The sequence below is a fragment of the Molossus molossus genome, unplaced genomic scaffold, assembly GCF_014108415.1.
Source record: "Molossus molossus isolate mMolMol1 unplaced genomic scaffold, mMolMol1.p scaffold_m16_p_19, whole genome shotgun sequence".
NCBI lineage: Eukaryota > Metazoa > Chordata > Mammalia > Chiroptera > Molossidae > Molossus > Molossus molossus.
Genome location: NW_023425354.1, coordinates 28,100,803 through 28,121,363, shown reverse-complemented (window position 1 = coordinate 28,121,363; position 20,561 = coordinate 28,100,803). Strand labels below are relative to the sequence as shown.

Sequence of the window (20,561 nt, the reverse complement as noted above, 5' to 3'; positions counted from 1 at the left end):
AGGATTATCTAGAGACCCCAGAGACAGATCTGGGGGAATGGGGTGAAACAGCTTATTTAAAGCACTGTTTTCCCATATTCAGAGAAATCAATGCATCATTTGCCCAGTAAGTGTGCTTTGTTTCTCTGCTTCCCTACCCAACCTGGATTACCTCCCTTTATTCCTTGCTGCTGTAGATGCTGCTTAAAGTACTTCCCATCTCATTTTGCTTTAATCTGGAGATCACACAAATAGGATATGACCAAACTGCACTTGGGCTGCAAAATGATGTACATTTTAAGCCAAAAGGATTGAAACTAAGTAGCATGATGAGAGTGGCTGTTTTGGATTAACCCATCAGTGCTGCTTCTTCCCTAGGCATACACATCTTGTTTCTACAGTCAGCACTCAGCAGCTGTTGTAAAGATAACCATTGCCCCCAATGAAGCCTGCCTGGTCTGTTTGCTGCTTTGCCGAGATGGTAGCTTTAGAGAGACTGAGGAGCTAGACTATTATCAATGGATTCCAGTTTCTTTGGACTCTATTCTCGGGACAAAGTCAGAACAGATTAATTTTTACCCTAATTTAGACTCCTTAAACAAAAATTCTAGGCTTGAAAAATACAAAGTATGAGAATTATGGTCCTATTTTTTAAGGGAAGGCCACATTGGGCTGATGAAAACAATAGTACTATAAGCCAAGCTTGCTGCTAGTACAGAGCAATTTCCCTGGTCATTACCTCCAATGACCCAGGACACATGAGCATGTCAAGTCCCACTTCCTCCTCCTGACAGCCCAGGTGGGGTTAAGGAACAAGAAGGGGCTGTCTCATCTACACAGGTCCATATTCTGGAAACTTTGCCTTCCCAGTGTTGGGCTGGAAAGAAGTCATCTGCCCCAAAAGGTGATGGAAATCGGAATCAAGTCTCACAGATAGATTACCCAAATGTATGAACTTTTCCATGGTCCCTGCCTTCCCCCACACTTTCTGGGATTACACCAGGGTGCAGCTGATAATTAAGAACTCAATCCAGCCCTGGCTGGTTTGGCTCAGCGATTAGAACGTCGGCCTGCGGTCCAGAAAGACCCGAGTTCGGTTCCCACTAAGGGCATGTACCTCGGTTGCAGTTTGTCCCCGGCCCTGGTTGGGTCGTGTGGATGGCAGCCACTCGATGTGTACCTTTCACGTCGATGTTTCTCTCTCTCTCTCTCCCTCCTACTCTATCTGAACAAAAAATGAAAAAATGTCCTCGGGTGAGGATAAAAAAAAAGAACTCAATCCAAAGGCTGAGGGATAAATAATTTCTTTGGATTAACATTCTTCTGTGAAATACAAGTACTGATTCAGTGAGTCAGTGTATGAGAAAAGACCCTCTTAAATGATACCACTTCTTTTTTTTTTTTTTTAAATACTCACCCGAGAATAGTTTTCTATTTATCTTCAGATGGAATAGGAGGGAGGGAGAGAGAAAGAGAGAAAAATGTCATCATGAGAGGGACACATCAACTAATTTCCTCCCGCCCAACCCTGACAAGGGCCGGGGACAAACCGCAAATGAGGTACGTGCCCTTGACTGGAACTGAACCCGCAACTCACTGGTCCATGGACTGATGATCTAACCACTGAGCCAAACTGGCCAGGGCAATACCACCTCTTATAAACACTATTTATTTTTCCTAAGTCTGGATTTCCTGGAAGTCTTCCATTTCTGCCATTTGAAGGCTGGTCTACTTCTAGGCTGAACCAGAGAATATAAACAGAACCAACCACAATTGATCCAATACCCCAAAAGTGTTTTATTTCAAATGCTGATCCCTGCCCTGTGATAAGAAAGAAACTTATGTTAGTTTGCTTCTTACAGTCCCTGCTGCAGAAAAAAACTAGTGTCGTATATTCTCTAAAACAGTGTTTTTCATATAGACCCAGAAGGTAGATATAAAATGTGAAGAAGTGGGTCCAGAGCTGTGCATAGCAGCCACCCACTGGGCCCAGCTATCAGCTGTGGTTATCGAGGATGAGACTGCTGTAAACACCCAGCAGGACAGGAGAGAATAAAGGTAGTTTTTTCTGCAGCATGATGGAGATGGATGACTTCACAGCTCCCAGCCACCTCATCACCCATACTTCACCCCAGGAGGGACTTTTGTCATCAGGCTAACTGAGGCTTATGGGCCTCTCCTTGTGGCTCTTCATAGTCTTCTCCAGGTTTTAGCTGGGGTCCAGGGATCATCACCGTCTGAAAATCAGGAAGCTGAGTTATCTACTACCATCAAAGCCCATGGCTTACCCTGGAGAGATTCACCCTTGCCTTCATGCCCACCCCTAACAGGATTCCCCTTTCCTGGTGATGCATCACCCCCTCTTTCAACTAGGTGGCACCCAACAGGATTGGCTTAGGATGCACTAGTATAGCCTCAGCTCTGTTAAATCACACAAGCTACCTTACCTTAAGGATAGGCTGCTTAGGGGGTGCCCATGGAGGGATGATCTTGCCATGCATTCTCCAGCTTCCATAAGGGTTTGTCAGGTGCTTTTCAAAGACAACATACTCCAGGACATCCTTGGGCACATCTTCTTGTCCATACATCAATCTGCCAAACCGGTCATAGATAGCCAAAGTCTGCAAGGATGAGAGCAAGTCTGGCCTGTTAGTCCTCAGAATTGTTTTGTTTTATTTTGTTCCTGGGTTTTTTTTATTTTGTTTTGTTTTTCATGCAACCATTTCTTAAACAACCATAACAAAACATTTTAATGGGTAGAAAAAATTATCTCAGAAAGTTCCGAATCTAGACTAACTGATCAACTACTGACACTTTACTCTTAGAAGTTTTTTTTTTGATTGGGGAGGGGAGGAGGGAGGAAGTTGAGACCAAGAAGGGTGGGAGAGAATATCTTTGCACCTATCTTAGTAGAGCTAACTTCTAGCAGTAGCAAGGGTGTAGAGAAACAGCAAGGAAGACAGCAGTGAACCTTTCCTTAGAACCCACAGTCCCAGGCAGCTGTAACCAGAATTCCAGAGGTAGGTGCCCAAACTGAGAGTGAAGAAAAGCTGGGAAGAAAGCAGACTGGTGCCTTTACCTGCCGGGTATGCATGCGGACGGTGACCTGGCCATATATGTTGCCCTGGTTCACCATACTTGAACAGCGAACCTGAACCACTCGGGCTGGCTCTAAAGATTCTACAAAGCTCCAGCGGACGGTCTTATATTGGAGGTCCCAGACCATGTCCTGAGGGCAGAAGAGAACAAGTTCTACTGAGTTTTCCCCCCCTTTAGGAAAGCTGGTGCTTCCTTCCATACCTGCTCTCACTTCTTGCGATATTACAGCCAACATGCAACATTTCCCACCAAATGCTTTTTTGTGCCTTCTTTTTCACCATCCCAAGTTTTTATTAAACTATTGCTCAATCAAGCCCACCTCAAAACAACTCTTTTCATTTAAATCACAACTCAAGAACAACCTACTTCCTGGAGGACCCTTCTCCAAATCAATGAAAACCACATTCCAAACTGCCAGCTTTTCTCCCCCCTCACTTTTTCATTGAATTTACGGGGGTGACATTGGTTAATAAAATTATATAGGTTTCAGGTATACAATTCTGTAATACATCATCTGTGTATTACATTGCGTATTCACCATCCCAACCTCCTATACACTTTCATATTCTGCTATTGAATGTATTACTGTTGGCTGCCCAATCCCCTGTTTTAACAGAGAAGAGTGGGATTTTATAGGGATATAAAGGCTAAACTGATAGAAACTGAAGTTCTTATTCTTGAATCACAAAGTCCCCCTCCTTGGGGGTCTCCCAAAGTACCTACCTAGCACCTGCTACCCGACAACGTAAGCCTTGTGAGTGCTCGTTAAACCCTTTATTATAGTTATAGTGTAGGCTGGCCTAACGTGGCCTATACCCTGATCTCAGGATCCATACTTGAGGTTTCAATACCGCTTGCTAAGAGAATTCCTCTTTCCTCATTTGCATGGCCTTTATCAGAGTCCATGTCAAATCATTATCATTCAGGCAAAAACAATGGAACTTCAGTTTTTGCTTTAAACTTCCTGCACTTTCGCCCGGCTGGTGTGGCTCAGTGGATTGAGTGTCGTCTGTGCCATGGGCTGAGAGGTCCCAGTTCAATTCCCGGTGAGGGCACATCCCCAGGTTATGGGCTCGATACTTGATAGGGGGTGTGCAGGAGGGCAGGAGGTAGCCAATCAATATTTCTCTCTCACATTGATGTTTTTATCTCTCCCTCCCTCCCTCTCTCTCTTTAAAAAATCAATAAAAACACATAAAAAAAGGGGGTTTCTATTTAAATAAATAAATAAATACATAAACTTCCTACACTCTCAAAACTGATCCTTTTTTTTTTTTCATTTATCTTCAGATAGAGTGGGGGGGGGGAGGAAGGGGGAGAGAGAGAGAAACATCCACGTGAGAGAGACACATGGAGTGGCTGCCAACCAGGGCCGAGGACAAACTGCAACCCAGGTACGTGTCCCTAGCAGGAACCGAACCTGGGACTCTCTGGTCTGCGGGCCAATGCTCTAACCGCTGAGCCAAACTGGCCAGGGCAAAACTGATCCTTCTTAAGAAAACCAAAGGTGATGTTTACAATATGACCATTCAGCATCCCACAATTCCAAGGATGAGAACCTACCGGAAAACAGTTTTCAGTTGCCAAGGTATGAAGTCGGTCATGGTCTGAGCTAAAAAGGAAAGAGAGATATATCCTTGACTCCTGCTTTTATAGTACCCTGTATGAAAGTTGAAAACGACCCCAAAGCCCGGCCGGTATGGTTCAGTGGTTGAGCGTTGGCCTGTAAGCCAGGAGGTCACCGGTTCAATTCCCGGTCAGGGCACATGCCCAGATTGTGGGCCCGATCACCAGTGGTGGGCATGCAGGAGGCGGCCAATCGATGTTCTCTCCCATCAACATTTCTATTTCTCTCTCCCTCTCCCTTCCTCTCTCTCTAAAATCAATAAAGAAAAAAAATTTTTTTTTAAAGAAAATGCCCCTGAAAATGAAAAACAATTCATTTTTACAAACATTTTCTTCACTCCCACTACAAGCCAGGTAATATGCTAAGTCCTGGGGACACAAAGATGAACAATAACATGATTTATCAGAAAACCCTGAGCCCCTCCATAGCAGAGTAAAGTTCGATCTGAATCTCAGAAGCAGAAAGAAATTTTTCTGAAATTATTATACATCCTTAAGATGGGCAAGAGACCTTTACTGGGACATGGGGACTGGTTTTTGCTCTAAGCTGCAACTGGGTATAAAATTCAACATAAATAAAAGCTCATCTTCTCTCCTTATCTCAGATACATCACTGGCTCAGCCTTGTACCTTACACTGTTGTCTTTGAACCTAGCCAAAGATAACCATCTGTCTTGACTGGTCCATCCTCCCCCTCCCCAATGCCCATCTTTGTTACTGCCACAGTGACCTAGTCATGCTGATTCTATGCAGTAAGAATAAAAAAACAGATAGCAAACCCCACCTTTGTATGTACAAGATTTTAGGGAGATTCCTAATTGAGGAGTTTCAAGTCAACCTATGAGCATAGGTTAGTTTCTTTTACATACACATTCATGACTTTTCCCCATAGTTTAATACTTCCTGGGCAGTTTAAGTCTTTGTCCCTTTGAAAATTCTTGTCTCTAATCCCAGAATGGGTAAGAAATTCGTTTTATCTGCTTCCTTCCACCTCTATTCCTAAGAGAAAAGATTCCAACTCATTTCTCCCACTGTAGCTCTAGACTAGACCAGAGTGAGTTGTGGTGATAGCTACCGCAACCACTATGCCTGGTACCTGAATGAACCCTTCCTCCTCCATCCTGACCTAGAAATCCTCAGTAGAAATAAATACTCTTTTCTATGAGTTCAATTACTATTTTGCAATAAAACTTACACTGAAAAATAAAGACATCTGCTTCTGCAACATAATGAACTGAACTAATGTAAAACTACTCCCACTATAAACATCTAGAAACGCTGGATAGAATATAATACACACAGACACACACACACACACATTTTAAATACACTATCCTAGTTTACTAGGAAAAAAGGTAAATCCCTAGATGCCAGGAAGGCAGACAGAACTAAAACCAGATGAAAAGATTACAGCCTGCTATAACAACAGCACAAAGGATGACAAAGGGATCCAGAAATAGGATCTGAAGGCTAGGAGCTGATCTCTTCCTAAAACTTTGGACCCTCAAAAAATAGGGTATAGGAACTGAAATCCATGAATAAATTTATGACCATAAAAAAGAGTCCTGTACCTGTAGGAAATGGGAGACTAGAAAAACAGCCCACCAACCTAGAGATAAAAGCTTCTCTCAACCTAGAGATAAAAGTTTCTCTCGGTCTAGGGCTCTGAGTTGGGGGGGAGGGTGTGGAAAAAAAATAAAGCCTTAAGCTCACATTATGTGTAAATGTGGATACGGCATTTATGGTACCTGTAAGGTTAAGAATTCCTAAGCTAAGAAATTAACATAAAAACTGATACCTGGCCAATGATATCCCTGGGATATCTAGCAGAAACACACACAAAACGTTCATAACTTAGGTTGTTTAAATCCTCACCTGAGGATATTTTTTCCATTGATTTTTAGATAGAGTGGGAGGGAGGAAGGGAGAGAGAAAGAAACATCAATGTGAGAGACACCCCCGACCAGGACTGGGATCGAACCTGCAACCCAGGTATGTGCCCTTGACCAGGAATCAAACCCATGACTCGTTGGGCTAACGCTCTAACCACTGAACCAAACCAGCCAGAGCATAACTTAAGTTGTTTAGAATTCCCTCAAAAGAAACACTCTCCACAGAAGATGAACTTACAACTAAATGTTTCAAAAACAGACCTGGAATCTGTACAGCAAAATCAACAGACTCAGACATCAAGCAAAATAATAAAGTAGGAAGCTCTAGGGGTGGGTCCCTCCGATGAAACAACTGGTAAACTAGAAAAAAAATGACCAGAACCACTATTTTAGAACTCTATTCTGACGGGACACTTGTAACAACCAGGGGAGTGCCTGATGAAGGGAGAAGCTAGTGATCTTGGGTAGAAGAACATGTGCAAACTACCTATCATTCCCCTTCCTCAGCTGTCATGACTGTGGGATAGTGGTCTGTGTTCCTGGAGTGGATGGCTGGTAGGTACCTTGCCCTCTAAAAATTTGGGAGTTGCATATTTTGGTCAGTCTGGTGGATAGCAGAGACCAGAGCAAATGTCATTGTTTTAGCCCTGCTGGCTGGAGCAACTTCTCCCATTGACATGAATCAAAAGATTTAAAGAACAAGAACACCTGTTTTGTTTTTATTCAGCCAGACATTTAAGGAAATCTTGGTCAGGTCACTGACTGACTGCAGAAATAACAGAACAGCAACTTCAATGATTACACACAACAAAGAATACACACTTAGCAATATTAGTTTGGAGAAATCACAAATGGGTGGTGGCAGCACTGATGAGCAAAAGCAATAATTCCTGAGTAGTACAGAAATCTAATTTCCAGAGTTACACATTATAGTACTCAGAATGTCCAGTTCTCAACAAAAATTACAAAGAAACATGAAAGTATGGCCCATTAGCAAAAAAAAAAAAAACTTGACACAAACCATTCCTAAGGAAGCCTAAACACTGGAATTACTAGTCAAAGATGAGAACTCAGCCCTGGCTGGTTTGGCTAAGCAGTTAAAGCATCAGCCCTCATACCGAAGGGTCTCAGGTTCGATTCTTGGTCAAGGACACATCTCACATCCATCTTTCTCCTTTCTTCCTCCCTCTCTCCCTTCCACTCTAACTAAAACTCAATGAAAAAATATCCTTAGGTGAGGATTAACCCACCCAAAAAAAGATAAATCAACTGTCCCAAATATGAACAATGAAATAAAAAAAAAAACCCCACAAAGCACTGGCCGGTTTTGCTCAGTGGTTAGAGCATTGGCCCATGAACCAAAGAGGCCCACTAAGGGCATGTACCTGGGTTGCAGTTTGTCCCTGGCCCCAGTTGGGGTCGTGTAGGTGGCAACCACTCAATGTGTCTCTCTCTCTTTTTTTTTTATCCTCACCCAAGGACATTTTTTCATTTAACTGAAGATAGAGCAGGAGGAGAAAGGGAGAAAGAGAGAGAGAGAAGCTTCGATGTGAGAGAGACACATCGAGTGGTTGCCACCCACACGACCCCAACCGGGGCCAGGAACAAACTACAACCAAGGTACATGCCCTTAGCAGGAACTGAACCTGGGACTCTCTGGTCTGCAGGCTGATGCTCCAACTGCTAAGCCAAACCCAGGGTTCGATGTGTCTCTCTCACATCAATGTTTCTTTCTCTATCTTCCTCCCGCTCTATCTGAAGATAAATGCAAAAATGTCCTCGGGTGAGGATAAAAAACAAAACAAAATCATGGACAAAGAACTAAATTAGATAAAAATGGCTCAACAAAATAAGAACATGGATAGAGACAGAATTATTGCCTAGTTGGTATGCCTCAGTTAGTTAAGTGTTGTCCCATGCACCAAGAGGTCACTGGTTTGATTCCTGGTCAGAGCATATACCTGGGTTGTGAGCTTGATCCCCAGTAGGGGGTGTGCAGGAGGCAGGTGATCAATGTTTCTCTCTCATCAATATTTCTCTCTCGCTCTCCCCCCATCTCCCTTTGTCTCTCTCTAAAATCAATAAAAACGTGTGTGTGTGTGTGTGTGTGTGTGTATACATATATATTTTTTTAATCCTCACCTGAGGATATTTTTCCATTTATCTTTAGATAGAATGGGAGGGAGGGAAGGAGGGAGAGAGAAAATTATTGCTGTGGAGAGAGACACATCAATTGGCTGCCTCCCACATGACCCCAACCAGGACCAGGAACTAAACTGCAACCAAAGTACGTGCCCTTGACCAGAATTTAACCCACAACTCTTTGGTCCATGGGCAGATGGTCTAACTGCTAAGCCAAACCAGCCAGGGCAATAAAACCATATATTTTTTTAAAGTATTTTTTCTTTATTGATTTTTGAGAGAGAGGAAGTAAGAGAGAAATATAGAAACATCGATGAGAAAGAACATCAATTGGCTGTCTCCTGCATGCCCCCCAGTGGGGATTTGGCCCACAACCCGGGCATGTGTCCTGACCAGGAATCGAACCAGCGACCTCTTGGTGCATGGGTTGATGCTCAACCACTGAGCCACACCAGCCGGGCAATAAAAACATACTTTTAGAAAATAGATAGAAATTATGAAAAGGAACCAAACTCTAGAGCTGAAAAGTACAATAATTGTAATTTAAAAAATTCACTACAGGGGTTGAAAAACAGATCTGAGCAGGCAGAAAAAAGGATCAGCAAACTTGGTAATGAGGCAACTGAAATTATCCAGTGTGAGAAACAATAAAATGCAAAAATCAATAGAAGACTAGCAAACCAAAGTCAGCATCTTACTAAAAGGATCACAAACCACAACTAAGTGGGATTTATTCCTAGAATGCAAGGGTGGTTTAACATAAGAAAATCAGTTAATGTAATACACCACATTAATAACATGAAGTGAAAAAAAACATAATCTCAATTGATGCAGAAAAAGCATTTGACAAAATGCAACATTCTTTCATGATAATAACACTCAGTAAACTAGGAATACTTGAAGGAAATGCATTCAACATAATAAAGAGCTAGTAGCATACTCAATGGTCAAAAACTGAAAACTGTTTGCCTAAGATCAGAAACAAGACAAGGATTCTTGCTTTTATCACTCTAGTCAACATAATCCTAAGGAGTTCTTCTAGCCAGGGCAAGTAAGCAAGAAAAAGAAATAAAAGGCATCCAAATTAGAAAAGAAGAAGTAAAACCTCTCTGTTTACAGATCTCATAGTCTTACATACAGAAAATCCTAATGATTCCACAAAAAAGTGTTAGCACTAACAAACAAATTCAGCAAAGTTAAAGGATACAAAATCAAAATACAAAAATCGGTAGTATTTCTATATACCAATAATGAACAACCAGTAAAGAAAATTAAGAAAATAATTAATTCACCCTGGCAGGATAAGAAAACAATGAATTCCATTACAATGTAGTACTGGCATAAGGACAGACATACAGACCAATGGTATAGAATAGAGGGCCCAGAAATAAACCCTCATATATATGGTCAGTTGATGTTCAACAAGGCTAAGACCATTCAGTGGGAAAGGACAGTCTCTTTAACAAATGGTGCCGGGAAAACTGGATATCCACATGCAAAAGAAGGAATTGGATCCTTACACTTTAGACCATATACAAAAATTAACTTAAAATGGATCAAAGACCTAAATGTGAGAGCTAAAACTATAAAGAAAACATAGTAGAAAGACTCTGTGACATTGGATTTGGCAATGATTCTAGGATGTGACACCAAAAGCCCAGACAACAAAAAAGAACATATAAAGTGGACTTCATCAAAAATGTAAAACTTTTGGCCCTGGCCAGTGTGGCTCAGTGGATTGAGCATTGTCCCATGGATTGAGAAGTCCCAGTTTGATTCCTGGTCAGGGCACATGTCCAGGTGGTGGGCTTGATCCCCAGTAAGGGGTGTGCAGGAGGCAGCTGATTGATGTATCTCTCTCACATTGATGTTTCTACCTCTCTTGTCCTCTCTCTCTAAAATAAAATCAATAAAAACATTCCCTCCCTCCCTCCTTGTCTCTTTCCTTCCTTCCTTTCTTATTTTCCTTCCTTCCTTTCTTATTTATTTTTATCCTCAACCGAGGACATTTTTGCATTTATATTCAGATAGAGCGGGAGGGTGAGAAGGAGGAAGAGAGAGAGAGAAACATCAATGTAAGAGAGACACACTGAGTGGCTGCCACCCACACCCCAACTGGGGCCAGGGACAAACTGCAACCAAGGTTCGTGCCCTTAGTGGGAACCAAACCCAGGACTCTGGTCTGCGGGCCGATGCTCTAACCACTTAGCAAAACTGGCCAGGGCACGATAAAAATATTTTTAAAAATTAAAAAACTTTTGGCCTTTCCAGAGGTGAACAATAAAAATAGGTTTCAAAAAAAGATTTATTATACTGATTTGCATAATACATAAAACAATACACATATACATGTAGTGAAAAGTATAAAAATAAAATATGCATGGGAATGATGCATAAGATAGCGGTTACCTATAGGAAGAAAAAGAATGAGGAGATGAGGCTTTAGCTCTATGTTTTATCCCTGCCCCTCCCCCAATTAGGGATGGTGAAGCAAATATAACAAAATGTAAGCATTTTATTAACATGAATAGTACTTTTTAAATATATATTTGAAATATTTCATCACTTAAAAAACAATTTGCCTGGTCAGTGTGGCTCAGTGGTTGAGCATCGACCCATGCACCAAGAGGTTGCCAGTTTGATTCCTGGTCAGGGCACATGCCCAGGTTGTGGGCCAAACCCCCAGTAGGGGGCATGCAGGAGGCAGCCAATTGATGTTCTCTCTTATCGATGTTTCTATCTCTCTCTCCCTCTCCCTTCCTCTCTCTCTAAAAATAAATAAAGAAAAAAAAAAGTAAAAAGGTTAAGTTAAAAAAAAAAAAATTTAAGAAATAAAACACGCCCTGGCCGGTTTGGCTCAGCGGTTGGAGCATCATCCTGCGGACCAGAGAGTACCGGGTTTGGTTCCCGCTAGGGGCATGTACCAAAAATAAATACAATAAAAAATTATTTAAAAGAAATAAAACAACACAGGACAGAAGGGCCAGGATTTGTTAGCTGGTGCTGAAAGAAAACCCTTGATTGCATCCTTGCCCTGGGACTTTGCCAGCTACCACTCAGTGGCACAGAGAAAAAAGAAAAAAAAAGAGGGGGGAAAGAAAGAAAACACATATAAGAATAAATAATTAATGAATTTTAAAGTACAGATTTAGGGTCCTACCTGAAGCCTAGCCATAGCAGCCACCGCTGAAGAACGTCAGCAACAGTCCAAGGACTGGCACTTAAAATTATTCCAGGCCCTTCAGTGGTTTTCTTTTAATCTCCCTAGTAGCTTTGAATTTTTCCTCAGCTGAATCAATAAAAAGTTGCAAATTTTCAAAAGAAATGTATATAAAATAACTTAAGGAAATAAAAAAATATATATATATATATATATATATATATATATATATATATATGATAAACACACAAAAAGGGTGAGGAAGAATTAGGGATAAGGTGGGGTCAAAACATTCAGCAGTTTCCCAACATTTGTAGGTAGAGTTGAGCCAGACCAAATGGTGAAACTCCCAGCATCAGGGAGAAGGGTTAACGACAGCTCCAGGGTCCAATTATTACCCACATAAGAAGTTCTTCCACTATAAGTTCTTACCTGAAGGGGGGAAAAAAATCTGTGCCTAGAATAATAGCTGCTGGGAACATAATGGGTATAAGACAGGGAGTTCACTTACTTGTTTAGACAAAGGTGAGCTTCAATGAAGATATCCTTAGCTTTTTCAGGGAAGTCCTTTATTTTAAAATTAGCATCATATTCTCTTATCTTCCGTATTCTGTAAAATTAAGCATGAAAATCATTTTTAAAGACTTCGTTCAAGCATGGCCGGTGTGGCTCAGTGGTTGAGCATCGACCCATGCACCAAGAGGTCGCCAGTTCCATTCCCGGTCAGGGCACATGCCCAGGCTAAGGGACCTGATCCCCAGTGGGGGGCATGCAGGAGGCGGCCAATCGATATTCTCTCTCATTGATGTTTCTATCTCTTTCCCTCTCTAATATCAATAACAAAAAATTTTTTTAAAAAAACGTCATTCCATTCTACAAATCATAGCTTATATTAATCTCCATTAATGTCTATCTACTTATTCATTCAATAATGTTTTTTGAATGTGTCAAGTCCTGTAAATTCAACCTTCTAACTCTCAGTTAAATTAATCATTCTAAAGAAAGACCAAGGTTTCTCAGAGTAAAACTTCAGAATTCTGGCATCAAAGAAAACATCTTATAAGCACTAAGAAAGAACACAGATTTCATACAAAGGCTCAAGAGTCAGAAATGAACTGGCTGGGTAGCTCAGGTAGTTCAAGCGTTGTCTTGATACAGTAAAGTTTTGAGTTTGATCCCCACTCAGATATAAGAATCAACCAATGGTCCTGGGGGTTTGGCTCAGCAGTTAGAGCGTCAGCCCGAGGACCAATGAGCCGCAGTTTCTTTTTTTTTTTTTTTTTATCCTCACCCGAGGATATTTTTTCATTTTTTGTTCAGGTAGAGTGGGAGGGAGAGAGAGGAACAGAGAAAGAGAGAGAAACATCGATGTGAAAGGAACACATCGAGTGGCTGCCACCCGCACAACCGACCAGGGCCGGGGACAAACTGCAACCGAGGTACGTGCCCTTAGCGGGAACCGAACCCGGGTCTCTCAGGACCGCAGGCCGACGCTCTAACCGCTGAGCCAAACCGGCCAGGGCGAGCCGCAGTTTCAATTCTGGTCAAGGGTACATACCTCGGTTGTGGTTTGTCCCCGGCCAGGGTTGGGTCGTGGGGGAGGCAACCAGTCGATGTGGCTCTATCATGTCGATGTTTCTCTCTGTCTGATAATAAATGGAAAAATATCCTCAGGTGAGGAATAAAAAAAAAAAATCACCCTGGCCAGTTTGGTTCAGCGGTTAGAACATTGGCCTGCGGTCCCGAGAGACCTGGGTTGGGTTCCCGCTAAGGGCGCATACCTCGGTTGCAGTTTGTCCCCAGCCCTGGTTGGTCGTGCGGGTGGCAGCCACTCGATGTGTCCCTTTCACGTCGATGTTTCTCTCTCTCTCTCTGTTCCTCTCTCCTTCCCACTCTACCTGAACAAAAAATGGAAAAATGTCCTCAGGTGAGGATAAAAAAAAAAATCAACCAATGAATGCACAAATAAGTGGGACAACAAATCAATGTTTCTCTCTCTCTCTCTCTAAAATCAATAAATAAAATAAAATAAAGACTCAGAATGACACTGGGCTTCTAAATAGCAACAACAGAAGTTGAAAAGACAATGTAGTAGTGCTTTTAATTGTGAGGAAAAAAGGAATTTCTAGCCCAGAATTGTATACCTGGGCAAATTATAAATGAAGTGAGAGAGTAAAAGAAAAAGTTTTCTTAGATTTGCAAGATCTCATTTCATCTACCATGCACCCTTTCTCAGGAAGCTGTTGGAGAATATGCTCCACCAAAACAACAAAATGAACCAAGAAAGAAAAAGATATAGAATACAAGAAAAAGGGAATACAACATCAAAGCAAGGCAACAGGAATATTAGGATGATGAAAAAAGCAGATACCAAGTTATACAGTAGCCCTGAACAGCAACAAATACAGTTTACAAGAGGTAGCCCTGTCTGGTTTGGCTCAGTGGCTAGAGCATCAGCCCGTGGACCAAAGAATCATGGGTTCGATTCTGGTCAAGGGCACGTACCTCAGTTGCTGTTGGTCCCCGGCCCTGGTCGGGGTTGTGTAGGAGGCAACCAGTCAATGTGTCTCTCTCACGTTGATGCTTCTCCCCCCCCCCCCCCCATTCTAAGGATAAATGGAAAAATATCCTCGGATGAGGAATAAATAAATAAATAAATAAATAAATAAATAAATACAGGTAAGGAGGCTCCAGAAGGGATTTCTTCTTGAAGATGAAACTGATAAAGTACTTAATGTTTCAACATACTGAGAGCAAATTTACAAACCAGGGGTTGTGTAAGCAAATGAAGGAAAAAAAGGGTACTTAACACAAGAAAAATATTATGTATGAAAGAAAAAAACATTAAAGTGTCCTCAACTATCAACAGCATTTTCTAATTATATTAATGTAAACAGGGAATTTCTGATCTAATCAAAGTGTTAATATAAGTATATTAAGCCCTGACTGGTTTGCTCAGTGGTTAGAGCATCATCCTGAAGACCAAAGGGTCACAGGTTCGAGTTCAGTCAAGGGTGCCTACCTGGGTTGCAGGTTTGATCCTTGGCCCAGGTCAAGATCATGCAGAAGGCAATCAATCAATGTCTCTCTCTCACATTAATGTTTCTCTCTCTCTCCTCCCTCTCTTTCTCTCCCTCCTTCCCTTCCACTCTCTCTTAAAGAAAAAATAAAAAATCGCCCTGGCCGGTTTAGCTCAGCGGTTGGAGCGTCGACTTGTGGTCCAGAGAGACCCGGGTTCGGTTCCCACTAAGGGCATGTACCTCGGTTGCAGTTTGTCCCAGGCCCTGGTTGGGTTGTGCGGGTGGCAACCACTTGATGTGTCCCTTTCACGTCTATGGTTATCTCTCTCTCTCTCTCTCCCACTCTATCTGAACAAAAAATGAAAAAATTTCCTCGGGTGAGGATAAAAAAAAAAAAAAAAAAATCAATGGAAAAATATCCTCGGGTGAGGATTAACAACAACAAAAAAAGTATATTGTAAGGATGAGGGACACCATATCCAAATAGAATTTATCCCAGGAATGCAATGTTGGCTTAACATTCAAAAATCAATTAATGTAATATAACTTATTAAAAAAGGATATATGTCACATGATCTCAAAAGACACAGTAAAAGCATTTTACAATCAACACACCCCTTCACACTCTTTTCACCTGAGTCTTGCTTATACTGTTTTGTCTCCCTAAAATTCTATTCCTTACTACACCCCTCTACATATCTAACTCCCAGTAATTCTTTAGGTCCCACATTTAAATGTCAGTTCCTCAGAGAAGCCTTCCCTGAACTCCCAGACCAAGTTATCCTTCCTGTCTATGTTCCTATAGCACTCACACTTCACTATTCCTCTAATTACTTAATTCTGTTTAATCAGTATTTCATGGCTATTTTCTTATCCTAGATAACTCCATGATAAAACCACATGTGCTGTATTAACCGTCATCATGGACCCAAATAACAAAGAGTTCACACACAGTCCAGGAAAGAAATACATGAAAGAAAATCATCACATAATAGTTATTAGAAGTAGTTTGTATACGTGCACAGCTACAATTATAGCAAAGGCAGCTCCAAAAAGAGTCAGGGAAGGCTTAAAAGCAGACACAGTGCTGAACTGGTTCCTGAGGAAAGAATTGGAGTTACCAGGTAAAGAGGAGACAGACATTTTCAGGCAAAGAAAAAGATGTGCAAAGACACAGAGGCATTGCACAATACTGTCAAGGAATTGACAATTAGTTTGGACACGCTGAAGTTTAGTATGAAAAAAGAGAGAACAAGATGATGATGAAAAGGAAGGAAAGAGCTAGATTATAAAAAGCCTTGAATAGCACTAAAGAAATCTAGATTTTATTCTTCAGGTAACAGGGAGCCACAAAAGGGTTTTAAGCAGGAAAGGTGGTGTGATAAGATCTGTATTTAGAGAAATAGGTTATGGCCACATGAAGAATTAAAACCAACTCAATATAGTTCTGTAAAGAAATCTACATATGACCCTAAAGAACCTTAGAGTGACAATTACTAAATGACCTTTCAACTAAAAGAGGGACAGAGAAAAAGGTTTTTGCTCCTGTTCCTCAACTAAGGCCCAGTTAGCTCCCAAGAACAGGTCTGTCTTCTTTTTTTTAAATATGTTTTTATTGATTTTTAGAGAGAAAGGAAGTGAGAGGGAGACAGAAACATCGATGGGAGAGAAATATCAATCAGCTGTCTCCTGCATGCCCCTACTGGGGATAGAGCCCACAACCCTTGCATGTGCCCTGACCAGGAATTGAACCGGTGACCTTTTGGTGCATGGGTCAATGCTCAACCTCTGAGCCACACCGGCTAGGCCAGATCTGTCTTTTTGACCCCTTTTGTCTTTCTTTACTCTCTAAAATTTAAATCTAATATATGTTTCTCATACATGCTCTCTATTATTACTTTAAATTTTTAAATATATGATCAAAAAGTCCTACAAACTTCACAGTCAACTCCCTGATGTGACAAAAAAATAACCAATAAAGACAGAGATGCTAAGAATCAGAATGGCCACATTATTCTACATTAACTATGGACTCTATTACAGAGAAAGAAAATACCGCCAAATTATTAAGGAGTTATATCCAATCCAATTAACCTAAGATGATCTCTCTGGAATAAAGTAGTAATAAGAAATTTTTATTCTAATATTAACTCCCACTTGTCTCAGACACCTACGACAACTGTGATGCCACATTCTTCTTCAATCGCTCAGTTTTTTGTGCCAGTCCATCCTTTGAAAGAGATGACACCCGAGCATCACCCTCTGGAGGAACATAGGTGTCAAAGATACCAGCTGTAATGAGAGAAGAAGAAAACTAATAAAGTATTGAAAGACTGAGAAAAAGTCATCTTGAGGCTATATAAAATTGGGAGGGATCCTGGATAAAGTAGACTAATGAACTAGACTTCCATGTAGAGGAAATCATGTTACATTAGGAAAAAGATAGTTTAAATCTTCTCTCAGAGCCTCAGTTTCTTCTTGTACAAAATGGGGAAATTTCACCTTTGCCTTCTAGGAATAGTGTGAAAACAAGATCAAAGATGACCTCATAAAATATAGTGTATACAAAGTAAATCATTATTGAGGCTCAATTGATTTTGTGGCTAATTAAATACTGTCAGTCATAGTCCAAATAATCCCACTTTTTATCTCTGACAGAAGGAGATTGAGTCAAGGTCTCAAAAATACCATGCCTCACCTGTACAAGCCAGATGTATGGGACGCTCCAAACGTTCTGGAGGAATGACCACTCCTGCTTTCCTGGCGTGCTCTATAAACTCCTTTTCTGATTTGTACTTGGGTTGGTAAGTAGGAGGTGTGAAACGTTTTTTAGTTCTCACTGGAACTACAGCTATGGGCTGAGTCACCAGGACTGGCTGGAAGGCAGGAAAAGTTAGGATATAGGTAACCTGGGGGAAAAAACTACTATCTTGAACAAACTCTAAGCAAAGGTAGAAAAGGCACATCCAAAGAATGACTTAGGGGCAATGGGTGTTTTTACTAGAAGCCAGTAAGCAACTGTTACTAAATGCCACTAAATATTTACTGAAGAATTCCGTTTAGTACTCTCCATAGTACAAGGCTATGCCAACTCCTAGGGATACAGATTAATTAAAGCAAGCCTTTTGCTTTCAAAGAACCTTCAGTCTGATGGGGAACTTAAACACCAACCCAATGCTGAAATATACAGAATGCTACTATTAAAGCATAAGAAAAGTCTTCTTCTTGGCATTTCCTCTGTTTTTACTGAGATTACATTCTGCTCATTTTATTGGTACCCTCACAGTAAACTTCGTCGTTCTCTCAACTGATCAGTACGCTCTTTAAAGGCCAGTCTCTTTTCTCTCTGACCCTGAGGTTTTCCAGATAGTTTCATTTAGGATATTTATAAAATCGCAGATAAGCGAGCACACCTTCCAAACCATTACGTCTTTCCCCTTTAAACCCTCCTCGCCAAACAAACCCAGGCCAAACCGGAGAAACTTAATCCCCGAAAACTTGCTCGCCCTCTTGACCCTACCCAGGCTTTCGCTACTCGGCCACTTAGCTCACCATCTGGGTCCGTTTACCTTCAACTCTTCCCTTGGTATCACTTGTATCGTCTAAGCTCACCAAGGAAAACTGCGAAGGGAGTATTTCCCTCTACTCTGTTCTCCTCCAGCCCCTCGATTCCTACTCGCCCTCTCCCTACGCACCTGCTGAGACCACCATCCTAAAGCCCTGGATAAGCAACACAACCCCCGTGTCGTGGGGGCAGCCATTTTGTTCACGCAAAGGCTGCTGGGTTGGAGACTAAGAGTGAAGAGCCTGGGAGGGGAGAGAAGGCACCTAGGGTGGAGCTGGCTAGGGTGTGGAATTTTCCAGGGCGCGCGCCCTCCGCCAAAGTGTGAGCAGCGCGAACGCGCACGTGCGCGTGGTGTACGAACTACGCGTGCGTACTAAGATGGCGTTAGGGGGTAGGGTGGAACGCACGGCTGTCACGCGCCAACCGCAGAGCGCTGGGGCGCGAGGTGCGCCTGCGCATGAGTCTTTCTGGCGGCCGGGAGTTGCTGCATTCTTGTATGATTGGGACATCGCTGCACCTTGTTTCAATTCGGAGAATAATGGAAAGGTGTGGCTCTTCTGGGACAAGTTGCTTTTTTTTTTTTCAATGCCTACTTTGATCTCAGAAAGGTCAGTAACGAATAGTTTCTTGGTCTGGGTCTGACCTCAGTATACTGTGTAACCTTAAGCTTGAGCCCTAGTTTTCCCAGAATGGACTGTGTGAAGAAAATTTTTTCTTAATGTCAAATAAAGGGAATTAATCTCTACTGTGTTTATTGAACAAACATAATAACTACTGTGTTTATTAAAGCAAAAAACACGTGGACCGACAAAATCATTTCTTGTCATTCTGGGAAAGAGGCATGAGATTAACATTAACAAATTATTGTTTACACTTGGAAATGTTTACCCGGTGCCAGGCAATTTTCTAAGCATTTACATATATTAATTGCATTACTTCTCACCACAAACAAGAGTAATATTCTCTTTTTATGTGTGAGGTTGGTTCGCAAAAAAATTACAATTTTTAGTTAACACTAGATAGCTAATAACAAATCCAAGCAGTCTAACTCCAGAACCTATGCACTAATTACTATGCTGTACTGCTTCATATTCAGTTGTTAAAAGATTCATGATGTTGAGATTATCCTGGAAAATCCAGTGCTGTAATCATTGCTGAATGACACTTTCCATACTTAACCATAGATTCTTACCTTATTCTAACAATTAGTGTTTATTGAGCTCTTACCTACAGTATTTTGCAATGAGTTGGTATTTCCTAGCTGGAGCTTACTAGCTGGAATAGAATTGCTACAAAGTTTCAGGTAAAATGCTGAGGACTATCAAATGAAAGAGAGAGATTAGCCCTGGCCGGTTTGGCTCAGCGGTTAGAGCGTCGGCCTGCGGTCCCGAGAAACCCGGGTTCGGTTCCCGCTAAGGGCACGTACTTCGGTTGCAGTTTGTTCCCGGCCCTGGTTGGTCGTGGGGGTGGCAGCCACTCACACATCGATATTTCTCTCTCTCTCCCCCCCCTCTCCCTCCCACTTTATCTGTACAAAAAATGGAAAAATGTCCTCTAGTGAGGATTTAAAAAAAAAAAGAGAGAGAGATTACTTTTGGGTTTGGGAATCACATGTATTGTCTTAAATCTTGACTTCTCAACTATACTGCAAATTATTCAAGGGTAAGAATTCCCCTACCAGTCCTAGCCACAGCACTGAACCTATAGTTTACACATTAATAGCAACATGGAATTGATAGAGTGTATCTGGGATTATCTGCCCCACTGCTGAGTTTTATGTTGGCCAATGCATACATGGTAGCCAATGCATCCCATATCATTCTCTGCCTGCCCTCTGATCAGCTTTTCATAGAATGCAAATTTCTTTCATATCAAGCCTAGATGAAATAATAAAGTTAATATTTAATTCATTCTGAGATGTATTATAAGAGTGCTTTTTTTATTAGCTGTTCTTTTGGAAAATTCATTTTCCTTCCTATGTCATTAACTTCATGGAAAATTGGGAGCTGTCTGCTGGGGAAGTAACAACACTGGATATTTTTTTATTCTATAACTCTAGTAATTCACATTTCAGAAAA

The 20,561-nt window shown here is 41.4% G+C and overlaps 1 protein-coding gene across 1 annotated transcript; it reads right to left on the bottom strand.

Moving 5' to 3' along the window:
- Positions 1–1,768: 1,768 nt before the first annotated feature.
- Positions 1,769–18,820, bottom strand: MRPL45 (mitochondrial ribosomal protein L45). The gene is made up of 8 exons (XM_036268834.1): positions 18,614–18,820; positions 17,617–17,794; positions 17,093–17,210; positions 12,410–12,508; positions 4,642–4,690; positions 3,059–3,208; positions 2,427–2,600; positions 1,769–2,216 (listed from the first exon to the last, which is right to left on the bottom strand). The coding sequence occupies exons 1-8, from the start codon at positions 18,677–18,679 to the stop codon at positions 2,130–2,132; spliced, it is 921 nt and encodes a 306-aa protein (XP_036124727.1). The 5' UTR covers positions 18,680–18,820; the 3' UTR covers positions 1,769–2,129.
- Between the last annotated feature and the right edge of the window lie 1,741 nt (positions 18,821–20,561).

Excerpts from the sequence above, each read along its gene's own strand:
- MRPL45 (XM_036268834.1), bottom strand. The coding sequence starts at position 18,679 with ATGGCTGCCCCCACGACACGGGGGTTGTGTTGCTTATCCAGGGCTTTA. Across the intron at positions 4,691-12,409 it reads GCTCACCTTTGTCTAAACAA|CTCAGACCATGACCGACTTC; the intron begins GTAAGTGAACTC and ends TTTCCTTTTTAG. Across the intron at positions 3,209-4,641 it reads CAACTGAAAACTGTTTTCCG|GACATGGTCTGGGACCTCCA; the intron begins GTAGGTTCTCAT and ends TTCTGCCCTCAG.